The 12,752-nt window shown below is 41.2% G+C and overlaps 1 protein-coding gene across 2 annotated transcripts in view; it reads left to right on the plus strand.

Moving 5' to 3' along the window:
- The window catches only part of ZFYVE26 (zinc finger FYVE-type containing 26), a 67,711-nt gene that overhangs the window by 7,008 nt on the left and 47,951 nt on the right, over window positions 1–12,752 (plus strand). The window contains exons 4-10 of one of the 2 annotated variants that reach the window (XM_039240732.1): window positions 1,099–1,188; window positions 3,290–3,812; window positions 4,196–4,326; window positions 4,903–5,067; window positions 5,216–5,304; window positions 6,498–6,661; window positions 11,299–11,502. In XM_039240732.1, the coding sequence (XP_039096663.1) occupies window positions 1,099–1,188; window positions 3,290–3,812; window positions 4,196–4,326; window positions 4,903–5,067; window positions 5,216–5,304; window positions 6,498–6,661; window positions 11,299–11,502 (1,366 nt within the window). Of the gene's footprint in view, window positions 1–1,098; window positions 1,189–3,289; window positions 3,813–4,195; window positions 4,327–4,902; window positions 5,068–5,215; window positions 5,305–6,497; window positions 6,662–11,298; window positions 11,503–12,752 lie in introns of those variants that run through there. The other variant, XM_039240733.1, reaches the window with a different exon arrangement.

Consider the following 12,752-nt stretch of genomic DNA (forward strand, 5'->3'; position numbering starts at 1 on the left):
TGTGTGTGTGTCTGTCTGCCCCTTCCCCACTCATGCTCTGTCTCTCTCTCTCAAAAATAAATAAACTTTAAAAAAAAAACTTTTTTTATATATAGTTGGGGCACGTGGGTGGCTCAGTAGCTTAAGTGGCTGACTCTTGTTTTCAGCTCAGGTCATAATCCCATGGTTCATGAGATCAAGCCCCGCGTTGGGCTCTTCACTGACAACACAGAGCCTGCGTGGGATTCTCTCTCTCTCTCTCTCTCTCTCTCTCTCTCTCCCTCCGTCTCTCTCTCTGTTCCTCCCCTGCTCATGTTCTATTTCTCTCTCTCAAAATAAATAAACTTGGGGCGCCTGGGTGGCTTAGTCGGTTAAGCGTCCGACTTTCTCTTAGGTCATGATCTCGCGGTTCGTGGGTTCGAGCCCCGCGTCGGGCTCTGTGCTGACTGCCAGCTCAGAGCCTGGAGCCTGTTTCAGTCTGTGACTCCCTCTCTCTCTGACCCTTCCCTGCTCACACTGTCTCTCTCTCTCTCCTAGAAATAAATAAAAATATTAAAAATAAATAAATAAATAAACTTAAAACATGTACACTTAAGCCATAGGTTTGTTTCTTTAGAGATTAAATGAAATTTTTTTTTAATTTTTAAAAATATGACACACAGTACCTGGCACATAATAAGTGTTTAATAATCATTAAATCCCTTCCTCTTTACTTTTGTTTTCCACCTTATAGTGAATACCAAAAAAGGGTTTGTACCAAAAGAGGATCATGTAGGCCATACTCTCCCAGGCTTTCTCATGACTGGGTGTTTGGACACCACAAGGAGATTCTTTGAAAAAGACTTCATATGACAGAAAAGTTACATGAAATGAGCAAACCTTGGAATTTGAGTCAAATCAAAGTAGGATTTAAATGTTAGTATTTAAGAGGGATATGCATCCAAATGTAGCTGTTTTTTTTTTTTTTTATAAAGAAAAGCATCTCAAACATATCCAGGAATTTAGTGGTTAAAAGTATTTTATGTTAGAGAAGCAGCAGAAATAAGACTAATGAAGAGAAATATTACTAATTATTTGTTAATGCCTAATCTCTATTTTTCCTTCTTATGATTCTTCTAGAAATTACTCCCAAGTATTTTCCGGAGAAAGCTTGAGTTTCTTTTATTATCAGAAGACCTCCAGAGTGACATTCCTGAGAACACCCTCAAGGTGAGAGAGGGCTGGGGAGCTATCTGCCCAAGGTTATAGTCACTCAATAAGCTCAGCTCCCAAGGATCCAGCAGAGATAGGTCCCAAGGAGGTTGGCTATCCTCTTGTCAGGCAAGACCAAGCCAGGTAGATGTCCCTTTCAAGAGAGTTCAGAATTGGAATAAACTTACCTGGTTTTAGAATTCTTTTTTTTTTAATGTTTTATTTATTTTTGAGAGAGAGATAGAGACAGCGTGAGCAGGGGAGGGTCAGAGAGAGAGGGAGTCACAGAATCCGAAGACAGGCTCCAGACTCTGAGCTAGCTGTCAGCACAGAGCCCGACCCAGGGCTCGAACCCACGAACCGTGAGATCATGACCTGAGCCGAAGTCAGATGCTTAACCAACTGAGCCACCCAGGTGCCCCTTACCTGGTTTTAGAATTCTCGGAGCTAGATTGTCCAGAAGAACTAAGTATAACTGGGGATTAAAGTGGTTTTTTTTTTAATTTCATGGGAAAGGAATACATAACTTGGTTTTAAACTGGATGTTTGAATTTTTTGCAAGTGTATCATAGGGAATATAAAGGAAGGAAGGAATTAGTGTTTGTTGAATACCTCTTCTATAACAGGTGCATTGAATGTGGTAATCCTCACAACAAATTTCTGGGGGCAGATCAAACTAAGTCTTAACCATATCTATACTTAGGTGCCTGAGGTACGCTCTGAGGCTCAGTACTCATTTTCTTCATGACCTGGCCACCAGCCAATTAAATACATGTTAACAGTGGGATTTAAAGTGGGGAGTTAGACTTGTATTAGGTCAAAGATCCATAGCCCCATGACCATCTTGGAGGCAGTTAATGAAGAAGCATCCCTCAGTACCGTCCATAGGCATGGTGCTAAAGCATGAGAAACCACCTACTGCTCCATCCTCTTTTCTCCCTCTACCCTAACCCTTTAAACAGATACATAGAGGCTCTTACCTTAGAAAAAAAAATTTTTTAATGTTTGTTTTTGAGAGGGAGAGAGAGACACACACACAGAGCACGAGAACGGAAGGGACAGAGAGAGAGGAAGACATAAAACTCAAAGCAGGCTCCAGGCTCCGCACTGTCAGCACAAAGCCTGACACGAGGCTCAAACTCACAAACTATGAAATCATGACCTGAGCTGAAATCAGACACTTAACTGACTGAGCCACCCAGGTGCCCCATAGAGGTTCTTGTCTTTAAAGGCTTACCTTTGGGGAACCTTTACTAGTTGGGGAGAAAGACTAATACACACATGCCACAGTTATGGACTAAACCAGATAGCACTAATTTTGAGTACTTTGCAAGCTCAATAAAGAAGGAGAGTTGTATGAATTGGAGGTATTGGGGAAGATTTTTTTGCTTTTTGGTTTTTTTAAGGGAATTTTTGTTCAGTTGGGTTTTTCTTTGAGAGACAGAACTCATGCACATGAGCATGGGAGGGACAGAGAGAAAGGGGGACAGAAGATCTAAGGTGTGCTCTACACCGACAGAGTCCGGTGCAGGGCTCAAACTCATGAACCGTGAGATCATGACCTGAGCCAAAGTTGGATGCTTAACCAACTGAGCTACCCAGGCGCCCCTTGGGGAAGACTTTAAAGGATGAGGAACAGGCCATACCTCAAAGGATGGCTAGGATTTAGAGCAGAGGTTAAAAACATATGTAATGTTCTTTTAAAAGTTGAATTTAAATGCCATGAGAGTGGGCATCATGTCTCATGCCCATTTGTTACCAGCTTGGTCTATGAATTTACAGCCCTTAACTTAGATCTACAGTGCATATTTTGGAGTAGGTGAGGGCAGACTAGCTTGAGAATGGAGGCCTTGGGAAATGGAGTTATCTCTTTGACTCAATCTCTTCATTTGTAAAATGAGGATAATAGTAATGTCTTTCTTTTAAGGATATTATAAGGGTTAATTTGATTTTTCTGTGTAAAGGGCCTGGCACAAAGTAACTACTACAGAAGTGTTTGCTACTGCTACTATTACATACACACACATACTTCTCCTGCAGAGAGGAAAACATCAAGGCTTATAAATTATAGCATTCTAGACATGCCTCCCATGGATCCCTCTCTTCATCCTCTCTTTAGGAGCTATATGAGGCCTTAGCACAAGATTCAAGAGGCCCTGTGCTTGATGGAAATCAGAGGCGGGATGGCTGGACCCCTCGGCTCAGCTCAGAAGCCATCTCTGTGCTCTGGGATCTTCTGAAGCAGGCTCCCCAGCCAGCACAGGCCCTGGTGCAGCTCCTGCTTAGAGAAGACGACAGCCCTGGCCTCTGTGCCTGGCCCCTGCAGAAGGCGCTGGTGGACTTCATTCAAAGGGCACTTCAGGCTGTGCAGGGCCCTGCCACTAGGCCCCCTGGTGAAGTAGATGCTATCTATGGTGCCCTGCGAACTCTGCGTTGCCCTGCAGAGCCTCTTGGGGTTGAGCTGCGTCTCCTTTGTGAGGAGCTACTGGAGGCCTGCAGGGCTGAGGGGAGCCCACTGCAGGAGGAGCGGGTGCTCAGCTGCCTGCTCCACAAGGCAGGATGGAGCCTGCTCTCCCTATACGGCCATATGTATGCAGTGAAGGCCACAGAAAAGCCAGCGAAGGCCGTACCCTCAGAAAAAGGTGTGTTCCCTTTGCTGCTTCTCTTTGTGTGTTGGTAATTCTGCTGTACCCAAGTTCCTCTAGGCTGGTGCCTTCCAAGTTGCTCAGGAAATTGTAGTGGAGGAGCTAAGCAAAAATGGTAAGGGGTTCTTTTGTAAAAGTACAGATTTCATAGTCCAAGATGGAATGATGGGAAAAAAATAACAAAGTAATAGCAATAGCAGGAAAGAGGTTTTCAGAAGCTACTGAGAAAAGTTGAAGAGTCTTTAAGATAAAAGTATAGAAAGCCTGGCTTAAGTTTTTAAAAGTGTGAACTCTCACGTCTGTTGGTTTTTCAGATGGGCTTTAGCTTGGGAAAGAAGAGCTTCCTGTTCCTCAGTAACCCTGTCTGGTTTGATTTGTAGTCTCCCCCGATCATCTAGATCCTGAGCAGGCAATGCTGGCCCTGTTCTCCAATCCTGACCCAGCCCAGGCTTGGAAATCAGCCTATTTCTACTGCTTGAGCAACAGCAAACACTTCCTTGAGCAGATCCTGGTACGTTAAACTTAGTCATTCTCCATCACAGAAGTACCCAGGGATTCTCTATAGGCTTTTTCATGTCTCCTTTCTCTCCCACTCATTTATAGCAGTCTAATTAGTGATGTGTCGTTTGTTGTGTCCATCCCAGAGTCCCAGGGGAAAGAAGGTTCTGAGAACCAGTATCATTCATAATTAGAACTGCACTCACTTTATACCCCCCCTTTGGCAGGGACTAAGCTTTCTGGAAGGTGTGAGGAAGACAAGACTATGGTAGCGATATGCTGCCTAGCTGACAGGGGGATTTAATTACTCTAACCTTCTCCTTCCAGACCACAACAGAGCTTTAATTTATTTCAGCAGATATTTATTAACCTCATCCTGTGTGCCAGGCACTGTGCTAGGAGCTGGGATTACAGCAGAAGTCAGTCCCTCCCTTCCAAGAGCTTATAATCTAGTGTTCTTGTGAACATTTTATACTCAATTGGCCACTTCTGTCATTGTCCACCATCTCCCTGCTCCACTAAAAAGCTTTCTACCCTAATGAACGGCAGGTCCACAAAACCCCTTACCGCAGCCTCCATTGGCTTACAGGTGACGGCACTCACACTGCTGAAAGAGGAAGACTTCCCAAGGCTTGGCTGCCTACTCGACAGAGAATTCAGGCCTCTCAGTCGACTGCTTGTGCTCCTGGGATGGACACACTGCCAGAGCCTAGTATCAGCCAAGAGTCTGCTCCAGACACTCCACAGGACCCAGGTAACTAACTCTGCAGTGTGAGCTGCTCCAGAAGTGAGTGATACATGGGGTTTTGAGGTGAAGCAGAATGCAGGGTCCTGAAGTCAGTCACAGTCTCTGACCCCAGGTTCCTGGGTGCTCAACTCTTTCTTCTCCCATATCAACACAGGACCAGGGCTGTGACAAGCTCCTCAGGGATGCCTGTGATGGGCTGTGGGCTCACCTGGAGGTCCTGGAGTGGTGTGTACAACAGAGCAGGTACAGTCCTGTGCAGCCAGCCCCCTTCCCACCATTGGGTACACTTGATCTCATGCTCTACACATGTGGCCATTTCAAGCCACCTTCCACATAGATGTCTGAGTTGATAACATTGACCAGCAACTAATAATCGTTCCAACTATTAAACCAGGAAAGAAACATAAGTTATGATTATTATCTTTACCGTAGCCATGAGGTTATAACTAGAGGGAACTTTGAGGATGACAGTGATAAAAGAAACACAAGTTCACATTTCCTGAGCACTTACTATATGCCAGACATTGCTGTGAGCCCTTTCACATTTTAAAGGTGGGACAAGTTAAGCCTAGAGGTGTTAAAAACATGCCTAAAGTGACACAGCTGGTAAATGTGGTCCACGTGCTTAGGTATGTGTTATCCTGGATCACAAGTTTATTCAACAGCTGGCTATTGAACTGTGTGCAAAGCTGTACCTCCCTGATAACTTAGCCTTAGATCTTCCCGTGATCCAGTTTCATGTTTTGTTCTTCACACACGTCACCAGCACTTCCTAAAGTAGAGTAGGCAGACAGGGAAGTGGTGAGGGGCCCTTACTCAAAGCAAAGCAGAGAAGATTGGGTCAGCTCTTAGCTAAGAAGAGTATGGAAATTGGGAAACCTAATCTATAGGCCCTTTCTAGATCCTACTGGCCAAAAAGGCTCTTTCTATGTCCTTTCTAGATAAGTAGAGCTGACTGGTGGCAGAGAAGGACAAATACTATATGTTTGCACGTATAGGAGGATTAGGAGGAACTTAACGGAGGACCGTGGGGGAGAAGAAGGGGGGAAATAGTGGGGGAGAGGGAGAGAGGCAAACCATGAGAGACTCTTGAATGCTGAGAACAAACTGAGGACTGATGGGTGTGGGGGGGGAGGGGAGAGATGGGCATGGAGGAGGGCACTTGTGGGGATGAGCACTGGGTGTTATATGGAAACCAACTTGACAATAAACTATTTGTTAAAAAAAAAAAAGGGTAGAGCTGACTGGTTGGATGTTCTTTGCTAACAGTAAATAAATGCTCTGCTCTATCCAGACCAACTAGAATTTAATGTTGAGGGAAGTGAAACCTGTGCTGTATTGAGCCAGAGAGAAGGAATAGACAGCATAGAGATAGGTCTTTCTGAGAGCAATTGTATAAACTGACTCTCTTCCATCCTCTCAATTTTGCCCTTTAGCAACCCCATACCAAAGAGAGATCTCTTATGTCATTTACATGGTGGAGACAGCCACTCCGTGCTGTACTCTCTCCATCACCTTACCAACCTTCCAGCCCTCAGGGAGGAAGATGTTCTCAAGCTCTTACAGAAGGTACCAGCCAAGGACCCCCAACAAGAGCATGGTGAGTTGGCAATGGAGTGACTTGGTCAAGCTTCCCTCTTGGGACAATCCTGTACCAGTTTCTTTTAGCACAAGATTTATCTAGATGTGATCTGTCAAGATGTGTGGTCCAGCAGGTGCCTGCTAAATTATCCCTATTTGCCCCAATCAGATTATGGGATGTAGGGACACTCCTTTCTCGGTGAGGTATAGGGAATCCTATGAGAACAGTACCATAGAAACCTTTGTCCTTGTGGGACCACCTCAGGAATCACTCGTGTACCTTCATCCCAGTGAAGTGGAATTAGGATCTGCCCTCTCTTGAGTTTGCAGTACTGTCATTGGCAATATTTATGCAAGTTCTTGGTGAATCTTTCCATGCTTTATAAGCTTTCTCCTAGCAGATTCTGTGCTTCCTTTCCCTCTCATCTCTTCTTCATGATCTACTAAACAGATGAAGTTTAGAAGAAAGACTTGCCTAAACAGTAAAAAGCTTTGTTTTATTCTCAGATCTCTGCTTAAAACTCAACTCTTTTTGCTCTCAGAAATCACTTCATAGCATAGAACACAGGCCAGGGACACTTAGCTCTGAGAGAAACAAATGTTTTCATATGGCAGTAGATGTTTCTCAACCTAGATATTGCTTTGATTTACTTTTTAAAAGGACCTACCGCTAATTGGAAAGCCAATGTTACTACATTCTATATTTCTTTCTGGCAAAGTAGGCAACTTGTTTATCAAATTTCCTAAGGGAACTAGAACTCTGTGTTTTCGACATATGCATACAAAATGCTCCCAGAAAAGTATTTTAACTCAGATCCTTGGTGACCCACCAGGACATATGTAGAACTTGAACTCAGAAAAGGCAAAAGAAGACCAGTAATAGGGCTGGGATTAAGCTGAGGAAAGAAAGCCATCTGGGGTACAAAATATAAGGAGCTACTCACTCTCAGGGTCATGCAAGTACTTGCAAAACCCTGCCCCTTATCAGTAAGGCCATGTTGTGGTCAGGGGCATAGAACAATATTGGTCTCATTCTTCATAATACCCTGATCTTGGTAAAGCTGAGGTTACTTCCTATAAGTAATCATTAGGAAGTCTATACATAAACAGGTTTATTGCAACATCATAGTAGCAAAGTATCCCTAACTCCTGCATGCCCTGCCCAAGAAGAATCCCTAGGGAAGGGATTTATTCAGTAGAACTCTGCAACCATCAGAAATTTAGTCCATGAAGAAATATAATCAAATGCTTATACTATAATATGTAAGAAGTAGGAAAATTAAATAGTATTTAAAATATCATTCCACTCAATTTAAATACACACTCACATATGTATGCAAAACTGTTAAAGGCATTAAATCAGAATGTAACAATATAGTATATATTGTTACAATATAATGGATATATATTGTTATATCCAGGTAGGATCATGGATAATATTTCTTCTTTTTTGCTTTACTACATTTAATGCTTTTCTTTTCTTTTTTTTTTTTTGAGGAGGTTGTGCGTTTTTCTTTTAATCCAGCAGATTTCTGTATATTAATTTTGTATCCTGCAGCTTTACAGTTCTAGTAAAGTTGCATTTATCAGTTCTAGTGGTTTTTTGATGAAGTCTTAGGGCTTTATATATATATATATATTATTATGTCATCTACAAATAGTGAAAATTTTACTTTTTCCTTACCAAGTTGGATGACTTTCTTTTTTTTTCTTGTGTGATTGCTGTGGCTAGGACTTCCAATACTATGTTAAATGAAAGTGGTAAGAATGTATATTCTTATCTTGCTCCTGACCTTAGCGGAAAAGATTTCAGTTTTTTACCATTGAGTATGATGTTAGCTATGGTTTTTTTCATATATGCTCTTATTATGTTGAGGTGTGCTCTCTATAAACCTACTTTGTTGAGAGTTTTTATCATTAGTGGATGCTTTGCTTTCTTAAATGCTTTTTCTACATCTGTTGAGATGATCATATAGTTTTTATTCTTTCTTTTGTTAATGTAATATATCATGTTGATCCATTAGTGAGTATTGAATCAGCCTTGCATCCCTGGAATAAGTCCCTCTTGATTGTAGTGAATACATTTTTCCTAATGTATTGTTGGATTCAGTTTCCTATTTTGTTGAGGATTTTTACATCTATGTTCATCAGAGATACTGGCCTGTAATTTTCTTTTCTTGTGGTATCTTTATCTGATTTTGATATCAGGATAATATTGGCCTCATTGAATGTATTTGGAAGCTTTTCTTCCTTTTCTTGTTTTTGTAATGGTTTGAGAATAGCTATTATTAACTCTTCTTTAAATGTTTCCTGGAATTCACCTGTGAAGCCATCTGATCCTGGACCTGGGAGTTTTACAATTACTAATTCAGTTTCATTGCTAGGAATCAGTCTGTTCAAATTTTCTGTTTCTTCCTGATTTAGTTTTGGAAGCTTATATGTTGTTTTTTGTTTTTAATGTTTTATTTATTTCTAGGAGAGAGAGAGACAGCATGAGCAGGGGAGGGTCAGAGAGAGAGGGAGTGACAGACTCTGAAACAGGCTCCAGGCTCTGAGCTGGCAGTCAGCACAGAGCCCGACACGGGGCTCGAACCCACGAACCGCGAGATCATGACCTGAGCGAAAGTCGGACGCTTAACCAACTAAGCCACCTGGGCGCCCCTGGAAGCTTATATGTTTATAGGAATTTATCGATTTCTTCAGGGTTTTCCAATTGTTTGCCATGTAATTTTTCATAATATTCTCTCATAATCTTTTTATTTCTGTGGTGTCAGTTGCTTATTCTTCGTTTCTAGTTTTATTTATTTGAATGCTCTCTCTCTATCTCTCTCTTTTTTTTTTTTTTTTTGATGAGTATGACTAAAGGTATACCAATTTTGTTATTCTTTTCAAAAAACCAGTTCCTGGTTTCATTGATGTGTTTTTTCTAATGTTTCTTTCATCTTTATTTCATTTATTTCTTCTTTAATCTTTATTGTTTCCTTACTTCTACTGGCTTTGGGCTTTGTTCTTTTTCTGTCTCCTGTAAATGTAAAGTTGGTTGTTTAACTGAGATTTTTCTTGTTTCTTGAAGTAGGTCTGTATTGCTATAATCTTCCCTCTTAAAACAAGTTTTTCTGTATCCAATTTGGGACTGTTGTGTTTTCATTTTCATTTGTCTCCATGTTTTATTTCCTCTTTGATTTCTTGGCCGACCCATTCATTGTACAGCAGCATGTTACTTAAGCCTCCATGTATTTTGTGTTCTTTCTAGATTTTTTCTTGTGGTTGACTTCTAGTTTCATACCATTGTATCAGAAAAGATGCATGAAATGATTTCATTCTTTTTGAATTTATTGAGACTTGTTTTGTGGCATAATGTGATTTACTCTGGAGAGTTTTCCATGTGCACTTGAAAAGAATGTGTATTCTGTTTTGGGATGGAATGTTCGGAATATATCTGTTAGATCCATCTGGTCCAATGTGTCATTCAGAGCTACTGTTTCCTTGTTGATTTTCTGTCTGGTGGCCGTCTATTGATGTAAGTGAGTTGTTAAAGCCCCCTGCTATTATTGTAGTATTGTCAATTTCTTCCTTAATGTCTGTTAATAGCTGCTTTATGTTTTTAGGTGCTTTCATGTTGGGTGCATAAATATTTACAATTATTATATTCTCTTGTTGGATTGTTCCCTCTATCATTGTGTAATGCCCTTCTCTGTCTCTGGTTATAGTCTTTGTTTTAAAGTCTATCTTGTATGATATAAGTATTGCTACCCCAGCTTTATCTTCATTCTGTTTGCATGGTAAATGTTTTTCCATCCCTTCACTTGCAATCTGCAGATGCTTTTAGGTCTGAAGTGAGTCTCTTATACAGCATATAGATGGTTTGAGCAGGTTGTACTTTTGGTATGGAAAGAATTAGAGTCAGATTAAAATGTCGGAAACCCTTTAATTATAGTACCTTCTGGTATTCAAAAAAAAATTTTTTTAAGTTTATTTATTTTGAGAGAGAGTGAAAGTATGAGCAGGGAAGAGGCAGAGAAGGAGAGAGAGAGAGAATCCCAAGCAGGCTCCACACTGTCAGCACAGAGCCTTCACATGAGATTATGACCTGAATTGAAGCTGGACGCTTAACTGACTGAGCCACCTAGGTGCCTCTAAAAAAATTTTTTTAATGAGAAATTAGAGATTATTACACAAGTACAAGGAATTTCAAGTTTGTGATTTCTTGATTTCTGCTTCAGTGCTTTCTTAAAAATGTCAAATATTTGTTTCTAATTTTTAGTTGCGTTTACTCTTATTACTCAGTCTAAATCCATTTAAGCCTATCTCTTGGATAATGTAGCACTAGGTAGACTAAGTATTACTTTGAAATTTTAATTTTTTTAAAGGAAAATAGATATTTTAAGAAATATAAAGGAAAAACTTGTTAAATGGCCATGAGGACTACAGTGAACGGCCATGTAGAAGGGAGGCTGATGGGAAAAGAAACAGAGGAACTGGGGGTTGATGTTGATTGGAGGAAAAGGCCCAGAAAGGGCGCAATTCAAACCAACAGCAAGAAGAGAGGGTGAAAACACTGAGCCTGAAGTGCAGGGTGTCTTTGTTTTGGCCGTACTTGCAGCTCCTGCCTGAAACGTCCAACTCTGACTTTCTGCCTATTTCTCTACAATTCAGATTCAGCTGATGCTCCAGTCCCTGAGCACCTGAGCCAGTGTCAGAACCTGACACTGTACCAGAGCTTCTGTGCCATGAAGTATGCCATCTATGCCCTCTGTGTGAACTCACACCAGCACTCCCAGTGCCAGGAATGCAGAGACAGCCCCTCTGAGGACCTGGCCTCGGCTGCAGAGCCAGCAAATGATTCTGCCTCCTCCCCAGGTACAGCACTCCTCCCCCACACCCCATCCCTCACATAAGCTGGTATCAGCCTGTCCCAGTGAGTTCTTCGTGGGATTGGGAGGTGGCCTTGGTTTTATTATACCCAGGAATAACTTCATCCATTTATCAGCCTGAGTGAATCCAAAGGACATGGAGAAAACAAGTGATTTGCCTAATTTCTAATGGAGTCTGTTCACATAGTGTATTGTTTTCTGAATGATTCTTTTTTAACTACAACTCACAGTGAAAATAGCATTTCAAATCACATTCCTGTTTGCACTTAGGTATGTAATTTACATGGTATATATGAATATGTGTGTAAGAAATATATACACTAAGTTTTAGGAAATAATACCCTTCCAAGTGGAGCACAGTCTTCATTATTTTTCTGTTCTATTTTATTTTTTTAATATAGCTCTTTAAATCAGTGTCATGGGTCACAACCTACATTATGACAGAACCTCATGTTTTATCCTCTTTGCTTTTTCTTAATAACTTATAATTCCTTAACTTGCCCTCTGTGACTAGGAGTCAGTTATCTCTCCAATGCAGCTTTGGAATAGACTTGCACCTCTGAGCATGGTATTTCTTAAGAGATATAAGTAGCTCATGATCACCTTTAGTGTAAGACTGAATGCAAGTAGAATTGAGGGATAAGGAGCTTGTTGGAGATGAGGAATAATATATATTTTTTTTTTATTTTAGAGAGAGAGTGCACATGAGAAAGGGAGAGGGACTGAAGGAGAGAGAGAGAATCTTAAGCAGGCTCCATGCTTAGCATGGAGCCTGACACAGGGCTTGATTTCACAACAGTGAGATCAGGACTTGAGCCGAGATCGTGACCTAAACAAAAATCAAGAGTTGGATTCTTAACCAACTGAGCCACCAGGCACCCCAGGAATAATATTTAAAAAGTGGAAACAGGGGCGCCTGGGTGGCTCAGTCAGTTAAGCATCCGACTTCGGCTCAGGTCATGATCTCATGGTTCATGGATTCGCACCCCGTGTCGGGCTTTGTGCTGACAGCTAGCTCAGAGCCTGGAGCCTGCTTCAGATTCTGTATCTCCCTCTCTCTCTAACCCTCCCCTGCTCACACTGTCTCTCTTTCTCTCTCAGGAAAAAAAAAAGTGGAAACAAAATAATGAGTGTTTAATAAGCTATACTTTTAATTAAGGTAGCAAAATCTTTCTGCAAATCATGAAAAGACATGGCTGACTAGCATCATAATATTCTTCTGACTGTAACTGTTTC

This window comes from Hyaena hyaena, unplaced genomic scaffold (assembly GCF_003009895.1).
Source record: "Hyaena hyaena isolate Hyena2069 unplaced genomic scaffold, ASM300989v1 scaffold_179, whole genome shotgun sequence".
Classification (NCBI taxonomy): domain Eukaryota; kingdom Metazoa; phylum Chordata; class Mammalia; order Carnivora; family Hyaenidae; genus Hyaena; species Hyaena hyaena.